Below are 19130 nucleotides of genomic sequence, written 5' to 3'. Positions count from 1 at the left end.
TACTCAATGCTATCGGGCATGTCTTCTCTGTAGAGAAGCTGGAGACCTTGTATAGCAAGGGATAGACCTCACTGACACAGTAGAAAACATTCTCTGCTAGGATGTTAGACCAGAGGAGTCTAGCTAATACCTACATTTTAGATGGTGCTTTTCGCTCAAAAAATCTCAAAGTGCTCCACCAACACACTCAAGCAATGTTAACCTTTTTTAATTGCAAAGGTGTAGCGATAGGCACGGCAATTTCTTAAAGGCATGTAGTAGATAGCATGAGTAGAATGCAAATCTACTTGCTTCTGAGGTCCTATCCATGGAATCACACTGTTATTCATGCAGTATATACAACAGAAAAGCGATGACAGATTTCTGTGGACTTAGTTTAGATTTAGTTTGGCACACAACCTCCTTTCATGGCCAGCAAATTCACAGATGATTCTGAATTTTAGGGACTCGATGGCTGGAAGGGATTGTGTTAACCAGCCAATATGATTTCCTGCAAAAACAGATTGTAACACTTCCTCCAACAATACCTACATTTATCTCAACAACAGGTGAGTAAAGTAGACTGAAGCACACCTCTCAATTAGACAGTCTTTTTTCAGAAGCTATCAGTGTGTGGAAATGAATTGTATTTCTTGGTTATGATGCATCGCTTAATCACTTTTTATCTATTCCATGCCATTTATCATAGTTTCTGCTGACATTTATTTGCTTATAAAAATGGTTTGCGTCTGACTTAGTGGCAAGTAAAATTTATCAGTTCAAAACAGTATTATCTAGATCAATTACTCTAATGAGCATTGATGGCGCACAAGTTGCAGCACTGGAGGTAAGATTAGAGCAGATAAATACTGACTGTGTTGGCTTGTAGTGGTCAAGAGCAAATATGGACACAGGGCAGTGATGAGTCAGGTGGAGTATGACTTACATGCTTAACACAGTCTTAGCATTCCACGGTAGAAGATATGGCTATCAGGTTATTGGAGAAGTTGTTTAGTTTATTTATCATCCTAGAGTATATTAAAAGGCACTTGATCTGTCCTCAGTGCTTAATATCTTATAATCTTGTATAAGTATTTCTTCCTTCCACTGAGAACTATGCTTTATTCCCATAGACTGAAGAAAATGTTACATTCCTCCCTGAAGAAACCTGTTGTTCATCAGATAGTGATTATCATGCCCTTCCTTTGTGCCAGATTTATATGATATCTACAGAAGGAAAATCAGAAATTGCTGGGTAAATTTTCTTTGGCATTGAGGAAATTTATTGGCCAAAAGAAAATACAGACTCACTGATCCGAGGAGAACAGGGTGTATTTCTTTACCAAAAGGTTATCTTGGGAATGGAAAATACTATCTATAGCTTTATATGATGATATAAATATTTTGAGATGTGTCATCTAAGCATTGCATTTCTTTTCAGTGAGGTGAATAGAGTAAGATGTAATTATTCAAACTGTTTCAGTTTGAAATCCCTGTATGACAAATTCTGCAGAAAAAAAAGGCTTCTTGTAAAGGTCATAATGTATGTGAAATAAGAAGAATGTATGTCTAAGAAAAGATTTCTGTTTAAAAAAGATATATTTGGTTTGATTTCTGTTGCATTATTTTTCTTCCTTTCCCACATACGTGCCTTCAGTTAAGAAAACTCAAAGCTAAGTTTAACTCAAGTTCATTTTATTTCAAGTTTTGGCTTGATACCTGACAGAGAAAACACGTAATATGAAAATCCAAAGAAAGAAGTCAAGCACTTCTGTTGGTTTATCTGGAAATTAGCTAGGCTTCTCAAGAACTTAATTTCAAAACACATAGCTGGAATCCAACTTTGTACTGGATGCTATAATAAGAGGCAAGTATCTGGGGGAATTCATCTAACTTCTTTGCATCTAGGTAGAAATTTATGGTAGGACTCATCCCATTTTACTTTATAGTGCTGACATCCAGAACTGAACAAGTCATCCTGGGCTCTGCATATGGTCAGCTCAGAGAAGCAAAAACATCCATGGAACAATTAATCTGATTGAATTTAGATATCCACTGATTCATTAGACAAGATGAGCCTTTCCTGGATCTCTAACCATGTTTCTCAACCTCTTCTGGCTACACACACCCATGGCTACTGCACCAGAGTGCCCAGGGTGACTTGCCAAGATGAAGGAGGTGGTCAGAGTTAAATCAAATGAGCTCCACCATGTTTGTTTAGACACTCAAGCTCTTCCCATGGTCAATGCTTAACGGTAAAGATGTTTATCCAGGGGGTGAGCTTCCTCATCCCAAGACAGACATTCAATATACAGCGGGATTTTACCTGTCAATGCATTCTCCATGGACATTTACAGAACACTTCTCAACGCCCCTTCACCCCCCACACTTAGTATTAAAGATGGCTTTGCAGCCAGCAGAATGTGATGATACTTTACCAAAATAGACACCAAAATAGGAGTTTTAATGATCCACCAGAATGGGGATTCCACTATTTCCTCCCAGCACCTACAAAGAAACAAAACCAGACTTAAAACATCAAGCAAAGCAAACAAGCAGCTATGTAACCTTCTCAGATGCTTGGTTTCCCTGAGTGTTAGTGACGGCTATGCTAGGTTATATGAAGAGAACTAAACCTGGTGTGCATGAACTGGGAAGGGCTGAAGACTTGCTTTGCAGCAGCTCTGAGCACTGGTAGGTAGCAGTTACCACAGATATAGTGATGTGAGCTCTTTTCCCCTTGGGAATGGAATGGGCTGGAGGATGTTATCTCAGCGTTAATGTGGGGGAGGATGGTGACTCACTTTTTTTCTCCTATGCTGAGGTCTGCTACAATGAAATGTGATCAAACACCACAGATTCAAGAGGCCTCCAATGTCATCCACCATCATGGATGGGGTTCTGTTAAGCACAGAGCAATTGGCAGCATCAGAAGAATAAAACCCACGTGCCCATCTTAACAAAATGATAACCTAGGGTGGGATTAGTCCGACTAAATGTAGGCAGCTGCATCTGAGCTACGGATCTAGCCAGACAAGTCCATAGGGTCCAGGGTGATGATTTATTTCATCCTGAAGTCAGAATTCTCTGCAAACCACACCACTCACCTAGGTCACCTGGAACTATATTTTAAAACCAACAAGGAAATGACAGAATAGGAATGATGTGGAGATGAATAACGCTGCTTGGGGCACATTTATCTGCAGACCTACACAAAAGTCAGGTGATCGAAAGTGCATTTTTAGGAAAGATTTCATGGAAATTGGTCTGCATTGATGTCTGAAATAGATTAGTGGAAGCCATCGTAGACAATTTCACATGGATTTGGTTCATCTCATTCAAAATGTTGACAGCGCAAGTAATGGTAGATGAAGAAAGGCACTTTTAGGGCACAGTTCCTGAGAACTATTTTAGGATGAAAAGAATTGCATTCCAAGGATTACACTGACTAAATCTCCACCAACTATAAAAGCAGACTAGAGCGAATTGCTCAGATACAGATGCTTATACTTAGGTGCATGCTGCCCTTTCATTTAGAATTAAAGTGTCCCTAATTATGTCTAGTGCACTTCATTTTTAAAATAAATTCAGGCAATCTGAATGAAGGTCACTTTAATTTGGAGTTAGAATGTTTAAATAGAGGCTTAATGTTGTTTAACCAATCTTACATAATTAGGTTTTATTTAATCTGGATTAATTACCTGTAATTTTTCTCTGCAGGTAATTTTAGTATGCCCAAAAAATCTATGTTAGGTATTAGCATATCCTGTAAATTCACACTGTTTCACTTGGCACAAAAATGTAAAGCTTTAAAGCCTCCAGAAAATGCAAAGAAGCCTGTATTTTTATTAAGAATTGCTGGAGCTGAGTGTGAATATATAGTAAGAAGAATTGGTATTCAGACTGGTTAAATGCTTTGGTCTCTACCTCATTGTAGAGGCTATTTATTAACAGAGTAAATAAGGTCAGTTTTATGCAGATAGAGTAAAACCGTAAAAGAAGTCAGTAGCCCTCAGGAAATGTGTTAGCATGACTATAAATCAAAAATGCAATGAGAAATCTGAGCTGCTTTTCTTACTGAAATAAGGACAAATAAGGACACATTTGGAGTGGGAGAATGCATGGGACAAAATTGAGTTAACCATACACTGCAAATGCGAAAAGCGAGGGCATGCACAGTGAGTACATAATAAGCACCTGTTTCCGTAACTCTCTGGAGTGTTTTCTCATATAAGCCTTTCCAATTACCATAGTTTGACTCCTTGAGTATAAACATGAAGGAGGATTGCAGGATCAGATCCTGTTTACTTGCATATATCCTTGGATAGCTGATATCTGCCTCATTTATTTAGCTGCATTCTATCTGCTTCTTATATAAAATATCAAAGGGCTACTAGGTTAAAGAGGATGAAGAACAGATCCTAAGATCTGCCTGAGGAAAAGAAAAGAAAAGAGTTTTTAGACTTTTTCTGTGAGAGAGCTAATGGGTGTGCTTGTTAACTATCTGCTGCATGAGCATATTTAGAGTCAATTCTGCAGGATGAAAAACTCTGCTCTGAGCACGGGGCAGCTGCTCAGCTGGTATTTTTGTTACATGTAGGATCACACGGCCAAATGTGACCATCAGGGGCTGTCACAAATCCCCTGCAAATATGCTGACCAAGGGATTGGGAAACAAAGAGGGTGAGTGACTGGCCTAAGTTGACATAAACCGCGTGTCTTCAAGGAGACCCTGGAGCGTCTCCTGGTTCATGGTGGCAGGGGAAATCCCCGCTCTGCTCTGACTGCTGTTGGGATTTGGGCAGGATGGCTGGGTTACCAAAACTGCAGGGTTTTCCTCGGTCTTCCTTGGAGACAAAGGAAGGAAGAATTATAAAGGAAAGGTAATCGAGTCCACAGGCTTACCCAACATCAAAAAAGTAAATCCTGACAATAGTCCAAGCAGTGATGAACACAGAGGGGGCACCTGGCAAGAGAAGAGACGGTATTACTGTCAGAAATCATTACCAATGTTTTCGGGGCTGTTCTCCCCCACTCTTCATCCCTCCTGAGTGACTGAGGTGATGCCTTTCCTCAAGAGTGTGCAAATGCTTCCCATTTCCAATGCTCACGTGCCAAACAAGCAAAACATTGCCTTTCTCTCCCACTGGCCATGTAAGATGACTTTCCTGCAACTGCTCCCTAGCAGATTTATCATCCTGTTGTAGTGCTTACAAAAAGACTTCTGATGGTGAAATGTAAGGAATAGGAATCACTTAAGACATTTACAGTGTGGACACCTGTATCTAAGCCTGTCACCACAGGGTCTCTATAACATAAGTGGAGAGAAATATGTACTTGTAACACACAGCTCATCTGAACTACTTTATATGTTTGCTCTAGGACAAGAAATATACTCTTGGATGCCCTTGACTGTATTTCCTGGATCTCCACTGACTACAAAGGGAGCCCGGAGTCACAAGTTCACATGTAGATGTCTGGCCAGATGAACCTGCCTCTGCTCCTCACTGCATGATCTTCTGCCTGACTAGGGTGGTCTTGTTCCATCCTTGTGGTGCCCCTTTTCTGTCTCTTGTCTTTGATTAGCTTTAGATTGGCAATACTCCAGGAACGACAGACATGTCGCTTTGTTCTGTGTTAGTCGCAGTATTGCGTATTCTTTGTTACTGGTGATTTCAGAGTGCAATGGTAATAAAACCAGTAAGAACCGTAATGAGTGTGTCCAAATTATTAATTCCTGCATGATTCACTTCAGTTCCATCACTGATGCTCTTGCAAGTGATGGATGGCTGAAAGGCCAAAAGATCCTTCAAGCACCTGTCATTTTCTTCAATTGCCCTTCCTCACCCAAGCAACCTCAGAATACATTACAAGTGCATAAGATTTCCTTTGATTTAAAATAATTTGCTTTATACATTTTTCTTTAAGAGCTGCCAGCTCTACTGTGATGAAAGAAAGGGTACCTATGCACAAGGCAGGTTTAAAGAATCTGACTTGATTAACTGCATCTGAAACAAGGCCTGCTAACATCATCTCTTCTTATTCTTATAGAGCAGAGAACTGTCTGTTCTGCAGTGTGAACCCAAGCGTAACTCCTGTCACTTTCAATGGAAGTTACTCTATGGCTAACTGATCAAATTCTGAGTACAGGCATACCCCTGTACATGACACAGTTTTATTTTTTATTGCTTTTCAAGATTCTTCCCCGCTCTAATTATTTCTCAGTTTCAGCTATTGAGAGGATGCAGTAGAAAGCTGTTTTGCTTACTTACACATAACTCTTCAGCTAAATGGCTTAAAGGAGAAAAGAGATCTCTCCTCTTTGGAGAAGGAAAAGAAGTTGATCTGATAGGATTAATTTGCATAAGTCAACAATTCAGCTCTGAGTTACGTTGTGAAGAGTTTAATTCTGTTTTCCTTGGCATCTTCTTATTTATTTTATTTTATTTTATTTTATTTTATTTTATTTTATTTTATTTTATTTTATTTTATTTTATTTTATTTTATTTTATTTTATTTTATTTTATTTTATTTTATTTTATTTTAATTTATTTTAATTTAATTTAATTTAATTTAATTTAATTTAATTTAATTTTATGTATTTGGGACTAGATCCACATTAAAGCAGGAGAAATTACAAGTGCAGTAAACAGAAGGTTATCAGCATTAGCACACGGGTGATGGGACCCCAGGGTAGTTAGCTGGCCTGAGTTCAGTAAGACAAGGAGAGAGTGACAGACTGCAGTGTTTGGTTCAGTCCAGGAGTTCTAATTTGTTGGGATCCATCCTTACAAGTTAAGGTCAGTGCATGATATCCACTTTGGAACCCCAGTCAGGATCAAAGGACTAAATGACTGTAAAGGTGATGAGGAGTTTCAGGCCCACAGTCCTTAAAGACACTGAGGTGCTCAACTACCAATTAACTTACCACAAAGTTCTTCAATACCTTTAAAGATTGAGGCCAATGCTGTTAAACTCCTCTGGCCATCACTTGATCTTGCTCATAACTGCACTAATAATTCTTGGCATCCAGGTAACATGCATACTACATCTCTGCCCTATCTGAGCCCCTAGGTTTGTGGATTAAATTGTTAAAAATGCCTGCCAGCATCACGTCCTGGCATTCAGTTTTGAGAAGATGCGTACCCCAGCCGATCAAGATGTACCACCAAAAGTACTTCCTCTCTGAAAAGAAGGAGATGACCAGCAGGGTGTGAAGATACAGCCCCTCCACCAGAAGCCAGAAGAAGTTGGCCATGACGCAGTACTGGAAGAAAACCATCATGGCTTTGCAGCCTACCTGGAAGAGAAGAAACGAACAGTGGTGAACTGCAGCATGTTTCCATAGTAAAACACACTGAATTACCAGTAAACCTTGCTCTGCATGTATCTTTTTTTTTGCAGCAGCTGAAGCCCTTATGGAATGAGCTCTATGGTAAAAAGCTGAAAGCCTGACCAAGCTTGCTTGGGGTGGACATGCTTGACACATTAACCCTTGCATGGAGACTACAGTGGTCATCCTTGAGAGAGCTGGCTCAGGTCTGGATGCTGTCTGTGAGCCTGGAGATGCACTTCAGCTTGGAAACTCTGCTGAGCAGTGACAAACTGATAGGCTGGACCATGATCCCTACCAGCATGGTGCTGCTCTCTGTAGGTTTGAGATGTACTTCTGTGGGAAGTTGGCTTAGTGGCAGAGTGGATTCCAGAAGGTCCTGGCCCGATGTGCAGTCACCAGCCTCTCTGCTCTGCCAGGTGTGGGTTCGTGGGGCTGAGCTGTGAAGCAAACCATTGCACTGGTTCAGAAGAACCCTCTAAAAAGGCACTACTTTGAACTGAGACCAACTCAGTGACTGGTTTGTGGTGTCATCCAACAAACACTTGGTTCAGCAGTATGGAAGTGATCTGCACTAGAGAGTAAACAGGAAGGCGTGGGAATTTCTTATGCTGTTTTTGACACTAAAGTCAGTATCTTGAGGAAAAACACTCTGAGTGACATGGCATCATGGTGCCCCCCACCATACTCTGTGGGGCTGCCTGTTAGTATTACCTGGTTCCCTAAACCCGAAGAAATGAAGCCTCTGACTTGAACAAACTTATTCCCTAGGATTAAAAAAAAAATAATAATAAAAAAAATCTGTGTTAATTAGCTCTTGAAAGCAAAGTGCTGTTGTAATCACTCCATGGCCTGGTAGGCATTGCAAAAGCTGAAGGAGTTTGAGATGGGTTTGAAGAAAGGCAAGTCTATGAAGAATTGTGAATACTGAGTTAGGAAAATACGGACTGGGATAGATATTTTTAAAATAAAGTATACGGAAGAGAAGCAGGGTAAACTAATGAGGATAGATAGATTTGATTGCATTGGAAGGGAAGAGATTTGAAAAGCAAAGAGGATTGGTTTTCTTCAGGAAATGAATGATTAAACACAGTAACTTGCTGTGTGAAGATTTTAGTGCAGTACAGGTAATCAGAACAGTCACCTTACAAAAGAAACAAAATGGGAAATTTCTCTCTGACACTTAGGGGCCAAACACACTGCAAAACACCTGAAGGTAGAAATCAGTTGCCTAAAGAAGTATGTCAGCCTTGGCCACTTTCCCAGGATGTGATGGAGCCATGTCCAGCTGCACCTTTACAAGAGGTCATTGGTTGCATCAGTACACACATTTATGCCGTCTAAGCATCCTACAAATGTTGATTTAGCAATAGCCTCATTGCCTTCAGTGAGTCTGCTTGGGTAATACCCTGCAAGAGCATGAGAATCTGGCTGCTAGCACTTTCTGGTTAGCTACTCCTCCCTGGTGCTCTGCACATGCAATGTGTTGAATTTAGGGCAATAATTGATTTTCATGAGTGACAAGCTCACACTTCCCCCCTCTGTTCCCCTCTCCTGCTGAAAACAGTAGCTATGAAACACACTGGTTAAAACGAGAAGTGTGGAAAGTGTTTTCTTGATGTTTTGGAGAGAGACTTGTCCCCATCGATTGCTCAAAATTAATTCAATCCTTCCCTAGCACCCACCAGAATATCACACTGGGGTCCTTCATGGGCTCCTGCTAATCAATTTATATGCACATCAGCTCCCTCCTGTGAGGCAGATGGCACAAGCAGAGACTTGCTGCAGGGTGATGATGGGGGAAAGGTGGGGGCAGAGCAGAATTAACTCCCAGGGAGGGAAGGTGACACGGAGCTGAGCTGACAAGGGCTGGGGATGCAGCAGCGTCCTCCCTACAGCATCCCTATGCTCTTTGTTCCTCCCTGCTATTGTGTGCATATGGCTGTGTGACACTGCCACACCTCATTGCTTCTGCCCAAAGCCTGAGTGCCTGCTTGGTGTGTCTACGGCCAGTGGGTATTTGCTGGTGTGAGTGTACTCAGCCCTACGGGGGCTACTGAGTTCTTTTATGGTTTCACTCTGTCAGTATTTGGCCCTAATTCAGCAGCTCGCAGGCGAGACACGAGGTTTAAGGGAGCAGTTTTGATGCACCTCAACCACATCCTCCTCAAACGTGGTTTTTCTTTGGGGACTGAACATTGGGGAATCCTTTCTGGATGGTTGCACTGAAGTTATGGCAGAGGCATGAGGGAAGAGCACATCACAAGGAACTGCAATACTTTACGGGAACAGGGAAGGCTGCTCACAGAAAGTGCATGTTGACTTCTGCTTAAGAGAGGGTCACAGGCAGGGATCCCCAGCCTGAGTTTGCAGAGCTACTGCTGTCACAGAGGGGAAGCTGTGCTGAGCTAAGGCTCTGGCAGCAGAAGGACCAGGTCTGGGTCAATCACTTTTTCCCCCAGTAGTGGCAACTAATGATTTTGTGGTAGTCTCTGGCCCTCCCTCCTTCCCTCCCATGGTTGTGGCCTTGAGGTGGATCACGTACATGGGCAGCAGCTGGGTTTTGGCAACTTCTCTGAAGGACCTGTAGCAAATTGATTCTTTGCTCCATGCTGAGGGATATTTGGCTATTTGAGCCGTTACTACCACCCCAGGCATTTCTTGTTTTACCTGGAGAAAAGGTATTTTTATGCATCATTTTGAGCAGATAGTAATAACACATTGCAGCCAGGGATCCCCTGCAGCATGGGGATGTCCTGCACTGGAACAGATCTGGATGCACTGTTCTGTCTTACAAATTAAATCATGGCATATACTCACTGCCTGGGTTTCTTGCTACTGCTGCCTAAGCCTGGTAAGTTTAAACCAGACCAGATATTTTTATGAGAGATGCAGTTTCGCTGTTGAATTAAGTGTTGTTCTTCCACCGAATCCTCTTGGTCAGCCAACTCAGTGACACATTTGGAAAACAGCCCTTCCTGGCTTTTGAGAGACCTTATTACACGCAGCACTTCGTAATGGGTCTCTTACCTTCATGATCGATCGGATTCAGCCTCAGAACGGCTGTTATAGTGCTGGGAAATAAAATCCACGTTTATATGAGATGCTTTACTCTTTAGATGACAGATACTAGGCAGAGATGAGCTATTATATCTCACAGAAGACTTTTTTCATAAAGAGCAGACCTCACGATGTGTCAATGTTGAAAGAATAATACAGGCTATGTTTAGAAAAGACATTTTCAGCAGGAAAAGCAGCATTACAGCACTGCTTTTTCTATTCTCTCCCCTTCCACTGTCTCATTTACAACAGTTTATTTCCCCACCTTCCTTCAGGGATCTTGCCCTGCGCATGTCCACACGAGATGTTGCAGTGAGCTGGCTTCCTTGGCTTTGCGGATGGCACATCTACCCAAGAGGCTCCTCTCCTTCTCCTCTTTGGGACTGTATTAGACATGGGTTATTTGCTTTTCCCGCGAAGGTCCCCTCCCTTTCCACATGTGCTGCCGATGACTAACCACTGACATGGATTCTGCCTGCAGCCAGTGAGGGATATAAATCTCTTTGACGCAAACAAAAACTTCCGTGATTCTCTTTAAATTTCTCATAGTCAATAAGAAAATTTAATTTTGATTGTTGTAGAAGTTTACTTGAGGATGAGATGAAGGATGTCTTCGACCTCCTGTATGGGCCAACCTTCCCTTGCTTCAGTGCGCCCTACCACCTATGCTGTAAGCATCTACATTTATGACTGTTTAATCTGAAAAGAAGACACTGCACAAGATTCACCTGCTCAGAAGTAGACTGCTAGTGTCATCTTGGGCACTGTCAGGTATTGTGTTGAGCTTTCAGCTGTTGCTACAGAAGGATGTGGATTTCCTGTGCAGAACTTTGGGATATTCACAGGCATTTTAAGGAGTATGAGATGCCCGTGGTCAGATGGTAGAAGTTTGCCCTTTATGGAGAATCACTGTTGAGCTAGCAAGACAGGGAAAAAATGTACATATTGCATTGTACTACTGTCCTCAAGGGCTGTTTTCCTCAAATGTTTAAAATAATTCCTGTTATTTTTTACTTTAGGTGGATATTCACACCTGCACCAAGTGGATGAAAAATACTGTCTTGCTGGTCATGGAGTATTTATCATTCCCTGAACACAGTGTGAATGTCTACTTTCTGGATATGAACCAGGACTATGGCTCACAAGGAAATTACTTCATTTCAAAATGAGAGGCATTTATTGCCCTCAGAGACAGATCTGTCCTGAGCATACACCTATTTATTGTCTAACAAGGCAATAGAGTAGGCAGAAGACACTGCATTTGCTTTGAAAGAGAAGGGGGCTCCTTGTAGTCATTTTAGGGCAAATATTTAACGAGCTGTTGATACTAAGGAATGTATGCCGTCCTTTTAAAAAGGAGATGGGTGAGTAGGGATGAAGCACATTGCTGGTTAGAAAGCTGGTGTGATGTTGAAATGTGATTAGTTGAGAAGCTGGGAAAAAATTTTAGGGTGTCAATAGTAGGTCAAGTTCAGAGCATTATGGAATGGGGGTAAAAGCAATGGAGCTGCCCACAGCCAGCATGCAGCACACATACATGTGCTAGGGCTGCTGTGAAAACACAGCCCGCTTTATCAGATCATGGGAAGAATGCACTCAAGATGCAACCAGACTTTCTGAGAGAGAAATAAGAAGGGACATAAGGGTGGGAAAAAACAAGACTGAGCAATAATCCTACTAGGCTTCTGCCCGTGCTTAGTACTTTATACTTTCAAATAATGTTAGACTTGAGAAAAACATCTTTCCCACAAAACTGAGGTAGTGACCAGGTGACCCACCTAGAAAAATTCAGTTCAGATGCTGGAGGCAGTAATTAAGTCAGAGCTGAATCTGTTATTGCATTAAATACACATATGTCATACTCCTCAGTGATAATAACTCTGCTTGAGGTATCCCTGTTCATTAATAACTGCTAAGGATTGTCAGTCTTGACCAGCTGCTGAATTTCTCTAGCTCATTATAAGCAGCTTAGTTGGACAGGAGTTGGTCTGAGGTTTTGAGGGAGGTAGACACACACAACTAGCCCATGAGCATCCATGTGAATGCAACAAAAGTCTACAAAAAAAGGTCAGTCAACTCCACAGAAATGCTGTGGTGCGTCGCAGAGTATCGCTGCACTAACACAAGTCTCCCTTGTTTTTTTTTTTTTTTTTTTTTTTTTTTTTTTTTTTATTGGGGATGTGGTGTTACAGGTTTAGAACTTGGGTCAAAGAAGGATTTAGATCAAAGAATTATAAAGGGGCACTTGAGTAATTGATCATGCTCCCACCCTACCCATCATAGCTGTCCTGGGAGTACATTGTGATGTAAACAGTCTGCCTGAGTCTTATTGCCCCAATCACAGGAATCCCCATCATGAGTCCTGACCTGCCCCTCCCCATGTATGACCTCTCCTGTACATGGACGCAAGTCCTGTGCAGACCCTGTGTCCCCCCTTGAACCCTTAGACTCTGCGGCTTTCTGTGTTGTGGAAGGTTTGTGGCAGGGCACCAGGACGTATTTAAGTCACCTTAAAGATATATTTAAGACATCACATGCAATCCTGGGCAATGCTGCAGCTCCTGGCATTATTTATGAAGTTGGGACAGTGCCTTCAGCCCAGAACCCAGTGCTTTTGTAAAAAGTATGGGCTCAGATTTGCCTCAATAAATTATGAAACCTGGAGGCCTCAAACTCCCCGTCAAGGTACGTAGGTCCTTTTATCTGGGCTACCATCACTGATGAAGGAGGAAGAGATTTACACAGAGATTTCTGCAGGCCTCTTCAACAGAAGACAGATGAAAGCTCATTTTCTCAGTGACAGATTTATCCAGCACTTTTATTTTATGTTGCCCAGAAGACATGACCTATCTGAAGGGCTAGATGCTGAGTGACTTGTGCTGAATTTGCCCACAGCAAGAGCTGCTCTTCTCCCCATCTCTGTTAAGAAGGCTTCCTCAATCTTATTTAAAAGCTTTTTCTAGATCCCACCCATAATCTTGTTGATGGGGCACACCTGGAAGATGGGGTAACAATCACTGCCTGCTTTGGAGATGACAAAATTAAGGTCATAAAGCTAAGGGACTGGCCAAACCCTACATCTCCATAATTATAATGACATTTTAGACATTCATCTCATAACCATAACTGAATTCAGGAGTCTCACTCGAGCTGATTCCCACTTGACATGTCTAAATCAGACTGAATCTCATCCCAGCTTTTTTTCTGTTGAGATGCCCATCTTAGCCAAAGTATAATTAATTTGTAATGATGATGCAATAACCAAATAATTACTCTGCTTGTAAGATTACACAGTATGATTTCTTTCCCATCTCACTATCGTGGCACTGGAATTCATACAACTGACAAATTCCCAATAATTTTATAACCTAAATATTGTACAACACTGTTCATAGCTATGCACTGTCCATTAATTTCTGTGCATGTTGTATGGAGATGACAGGATAGATTTAGTTTCCAAATACATGGTTTTGTTTTTCATAGGGTATTTCTCTCTGCTTTTAACTTTCCTTTTATTATATAGAATTGTTTAGGTTGGAAAAGACCTTTAAGATCATCCACTCCAACCATTAACCTAGCACAGCCAAATCCACCACTAAATCATGTCCCTAAGCACCACATCTACATATCTTTTAAATATCTCCAGGGACGGTGACTCAACCACTTCTATAGGCAGCTTTTTCCAGTACTTGACAACCCTTTTGGTGAAGAAATTTTTCCCAATATTCAATCTAAACCTCTCCTGGAGTAACTTGAGGACATTTCTTCTTGTCTTATTACTTGTTACCTGGGAGAAGAGACCAACACCCACCTCACTACAACTTCCTTTCAGGCACTTGTAGAGTGATGAGATCTCCTGTCAGCCTCCTTTTCTCCAGGCTAAACAACCCCAGTTTCCTCAGCTGCTCCTCCTAAGACTTGTGCTTTAGACCCTTCACCAGCTTTGCTGCCCTTCTTTGGACACGCTCCAGCACTTCAATGCCTTTCTTAAGACTTATTCTTATAAGGAGTAAGACTTATTTATTATAAGGTTGGTTACTCTCTAAGAGAGAAAAAAAACGTTGACGGGAGGATTGGATATACTGTACTTGCTCAGGTATTACTGCCTGTTTTAAGAAAGGAAGGGTGAGGGTATTCAATGAGCTTTTCCCTAGAAAGATGTTGCCCAAGCCAGTATTGTTTAATGGAAACAAAAAAAAAAATCTTCTCTTGTCCACTTAAATGGGGATTTTTGTTCCAACTAGAGACTATAACAGCTTTTTTTTTACAAGTCACCTTCAAAGGGAGAAGAGAGGTAGTTTTTTAGTAGTGTTTTGATCCTGGCTTGGACCTCTCTTGAGGAGGTGGCTTAGATACAAGGTTGTACCTTTACAGCCTCAGGCTATTTCTTGTCTCATTTCCATGCTCAAGGCTATTTGCTTTAATGTATCATCTTTTCAATACTTAGTTGGCTTTGACAGATGAGTGGAAAAGTTTGCCATATCCATGCTCCTGCAAGAGAAACTGAAGTAGAGAAGACATTTCCAGAAGTTCACTTGTCAAACTGAAAATGTGAATATCGGTTTGTTATCTCAGCCTTCTGCTACTGTGTCTAGTCTTCTTCAGAAACAATTTGGCTACACAGTGTAAAGGTTTGACCCTACAGAGGCCAATGGCAAAGCCCCTGCTGACTTCAACATGGCTTTGTGCTGGAGGCTTAATTTGCAGAAATTCGGCACCATGTTAATGGAAATTGTTGACAGAAATAAAACAGCTTTTTACTGGGTGATTCTGTTCCTCCAAAAATGAGCCCTTAGGTCAAACCAATTTGCTGAGCCACCAAAAAAAGAAAAAAAGAAAAAAGGGAAAGACAGAGAAAAAGTGTTAACTTCCCCTTAGCACATTCAACCTTTTGTGTAACAACAGAAAAAAAAAAATAAAAACAAAGAAACAAGACTGCCTGGCAAAAGGCCATCACTTTTATTTCTTCCCTCATTTTAATTGCAGCTGTAGACTAAATTCAAACAGGTTACCAATAAAAAAGCCCCACAAGGTTTATGTTCTACCATGAAAGGGAACTAAGGTCTAGTTAAACAAGAAATCTCCTAAAACAACGGGTGCCTTTGACTTTTTCCTTCCTTTTCTATCATGGAGTCTGACAAGCAAATAATTTAAAATGATAAATTGCTACACTAATGGGTGACTTCAAATTTTCCTGGAAAATGCATGGAAATTTTGGATGTTGAGGACGTAACACTATCTATGAATAAAGAAATTTGACTAAAGAAACTCTTAAAATGCCATCGTGATAGAAACAAGGAGGCTTATGATTGAGGCACGTAGTCTTCAGTTTGTGAGGGCCTAAGTTGTCAAGTTCAAAGCCTTTGTTAAAGCAATTTCTCATCTAGCAGGAATTATAACAAAGAAAAGACCTTCATGGGAATAATAATCTTATGTCTTGATGATGAACCCTTCAGCTCCTGCTGTCCTTAGTGGCTTCAACTGTAAATCGACCCTATAGAAAGTATGGCAGATAGATCAACGTAACTGAATTCACGGTCACCATCTATCTCAGGCACAAGGATAAGAGGCCTCAAACACACATCTTCCCTGTTAACATGCTGCTCTGCATCAATGGTGCCCCAGAAATATTATGCAAGAGTGCTCTTAAGCCTTGGCAATAGCAAATTAATTCAATTTATCTTAACTCGCTGTCCTCTAGGTCACAATGCATTACATTTTCATGTGCCCATCATTGCCTAAGAGCACACACTGGAATACTTACTCCATGTCAGCTGTCACTGGGCAATCTATTAAGCCATTATAACCTGGATTTGTGTCTGAGCTTGTTGATTTGTTACCGCTTCCGTAAAGCAGAAATGGTATTTCTACACTGATGAACTGTGCTGTACAGCCATTCCCACATACACATACACTACTCCAGCAAGCTAATTCTTGCCTGCTCCCATCAAGACTGTGGAAGGATGAAGACATTAGGAAGCAGCTATTTGGCTCAATCTACATCTCTTTTTCCTGCGCCACCACGTCCACTTGCACCAAGGCTGGACCACTACTAAACTTGGATAGGGTATTATTTCTCTGGTTAGAGCATCATTTCTCTAGCAATAGCTCAATCTATATGGACCTCAAAGTCCCATGAGATAACCTTGGCCTTTCTTTGTGCTTTCACCTCTTTAATGCCAACTGAAAGCCAGTTGAAAATGGCAAGACATTTAAAAGTCTCTCTCTGCTAAGTTACATGAGACAACTTCTATTTTATGTACATGCAACACAGCAAAACATGGCAAGGTCAGACCCTGCACTTGCAGAAACCTTGCGAACTCTATTAAAATAAATGGAGCTGTACCAGTTTACAACAACAAAAAAATGTGGCCCACATGACTGCACTTTCTGCCTTGCCCACTTCCTAAGCAAGCTTCCTCAAATACAATGGTATCTGTTGAATTCATCAGGAAGCTCGTATGTATGCTTTTCCTCACAAGAAAAGAAGCAAGTTTAAGCCCCGTAACTGTGATCCTCAAGGCTATTTAAGCGTTTCTCTTCTGCTGATTTTAACAGGGGTTATGTAACTGTCAGTCTTTGAGGGACTTGGACTTTCTATTTTGTCTCTTAGGAATACTCGTTTGATTTTTGGGGGCAGTCTTGTAAGTATTTCTAAGATGGTGATTAGCTCTAGCTGGTCTAGCCGCTGAGTCAGATGACTCAGAGTTGAGTTTAGATGTAAAAATAGAACATCCCAAACCTCTTATTTATAGCCTCTCATTACTTCACACACCCTTCATTCACTGAACTTGCTTCGAAATCCTTAATATAACTCTGACACTGATTTTTGAAAGCTGAGGCTTTTTTTTTTATTATTTTATTTTTTACTTTTTGGTAATATTTTCACTGTTAGGGCCTCTGCTAATTAAGGAATGTAGCTGTAGCCTCTTTGTCTCTTCTTGTCTCCCCATTCTCTCTCCATTTTTTGGTCCTTTCTAGAAGTGTCTCAATACCTTCAGTGAAGAGAATCTTAAAGTTCTGGTGTGATATTTGAAAGAGAATTGGCAAACATACAATACCTCCATTCCTTCCTCTTGTTTTTTTTTCTGTTGTTTTTTTTTTTACTTCTTTGTATCATTTATGGGAGATTTCTCTAGTTGCTTTTTTTTTCCTTCCCCTCTGTCATTTGTTTTGCTGTAAAATTTATATTGTAGCAGTGATTGGCAGATATGGGTATATCAGCAGATATGGGGATAATATTCCATAGCAGTTGTTTGGCAGATGCAAATCTCTTTATCTAACCTGATGGTAAAAATGTAGACCAAGGAGATGGGTGTGTTATATTTGTGTTGTGACAGCAACATCATAGAGAACTTCAGAGGAATCGTAAGTAGAAACCAAACACTGTCAGAAATCTCAGAAAGAAGAACTGAAGCCAGTCCATTGCAACACCCTTCTTTTGAAGCCAACAGGAACCATTTGGCTGGGTTTCACAGGAATTTGTGGACAGGGTGAGGTGGTGCAGCTCAGACATGAGTGGAGGAGCACAGTGAGAAACTTACACTTCACGTGAGCAGTGATTTTCTCTTGTGATACTTCTTGGGATGAAGAACAAATCTGGCTACTACCTTTTAGGTGGGAAGAGTGAGGGTCTCCTTCACTCTACATAGATGATCAAAACAAGGTGAATCTCATTTCACATTGGGCCTCATTTCCATGGCAAGACAGGCTGTAAAGCATTTCCTTATCTCAGACCTTTGTTCCTGGCTGGTCCCATTGAACTCAGTGGATGGGGTACAATTCTTCAGGAATGGGCTGAGCTACTGAAAAAGTGTCAGTTGATGTATTTACACTTTTTGGGGACTGACCCAACTCCAATCACAGTCAAGGGAAAGATTCACATTGTCTTCAGACAGAGTTCTGCCAGGCTCTTCCCCTCAAGCCAGTCAGCCAAAGTTCAGGAGATGCTGGTCTGTGCTGCTGAGAAGAGCTCACCCTTCCTCTGTGTAGGTGGGAATAGACGTCTTTCCCAGAGGATGTGACCCAATGAAAGGGCTGAGTCTCTAATATTTGTTTCACTTTTACACAAGTGCATAGAAAGGCTTCTAGCCTTCCATTTCTTCAGCAACCTGCATATCTGGGGACTCCCACATGAGGCAGAGAATACGGGTCCGAGCAGCCTCAGTGCAGGGTGCACTGTACGAGAAAATGTGTTTGTCTTCAACTTCTATATATAAAATTCATTTAGAGGCCTGTAGCTGTTATCAAATTGCCCTGAGGAAGGTCATATAAAAACCCACAATTTTTCACACTGAAACTATAAGGTACGTGTGTATGTTCACAGTTGCGGAAAGTCCCACCCTCCTTTGAAAAGAATAATTTTTTGTTGGAATTTGATTGTCTTACTGGAATGCAAAAGGAAAAAGATAAATGATCTAGTCTCCCTTGGCAGAATTATCTGCAAAAGCAAATTTGCAGAGCTCAGAAAAAGTCAGCCTGAATTCAGTCTGTAGAACCTGATCTTTGTTTATATCAAACTGTCAAATTCTTTGTCTTCAGCTAGGCTGAAAATGTAAGTGGTTCGTCATTATGCTATTACATGATATTACAGTAATGAAACTATATCAAAACCTATCCATAAAACCACAAAAAAATCAAACGGAACGACAATTGAAGTGTTCAGTTCAATCCTTCTACCAGGTTTGCTGTTCTGGCTACTGTGTTTCACCGAGTGTTCTCCAGGGACAGAAGGAAAGGGGTAGATAAAGCGTGGGAA

The 19130-nt window shown here is 41.1% G+C and overlaps 1 protein-coding gene across 1 annotated transcript in view; it reads right to left on the bottom strand.

Annotated features, from left to right (window-relative positions):
• Positions 1 to 19130, bottom strand: part of LOC104367953 (vasoactive intestinal polypeptide receptor) — a 113412-nt gene that overhangs the window by 9494 nt on the left and 84788 nt on the right. The window contains exons 7-9 of the mRNA XM_042802156.1: positions 7126 to 7279; positions 4885 to 4945; positions 2418 to 2487 (exon numbers count right to left, since the gene is read on the bottom strand). Coding sequence (XP_042658090.1) covers positions 2418 to 2487; positions 4885 to 4945; positions 7126 to 7279 — 285 coding nt within the window. The remainder of the gene's footprint in view (positions 1 to 2417; positions 2488 to 4884; positions 4946 to 7125; positions 7280 to 19130) is intronic.

The sequence above is a fragment of the Tyto alba genome, unplaced genomic scaffold (assembly GCF_018691265.1).
Source record: "Tyto alba isolate M040663 unplaced genomic scaffold, T.alba_DEE_v4.0 Super-Scaffold_38, whole genome shotgun sequence".
Taxonomy (NCBI): domain Eukaryota; kingdom Metazoa; phylum Chordata; class Aves; order Strigiformes; family Tytonidae; genus Tyto; species Tyto alba.
The sequence above is the reverse complement of the archived record's forward strand: the minus strand, read 5'-3'. Positions and strand labels throughout refer to the sequence as shown.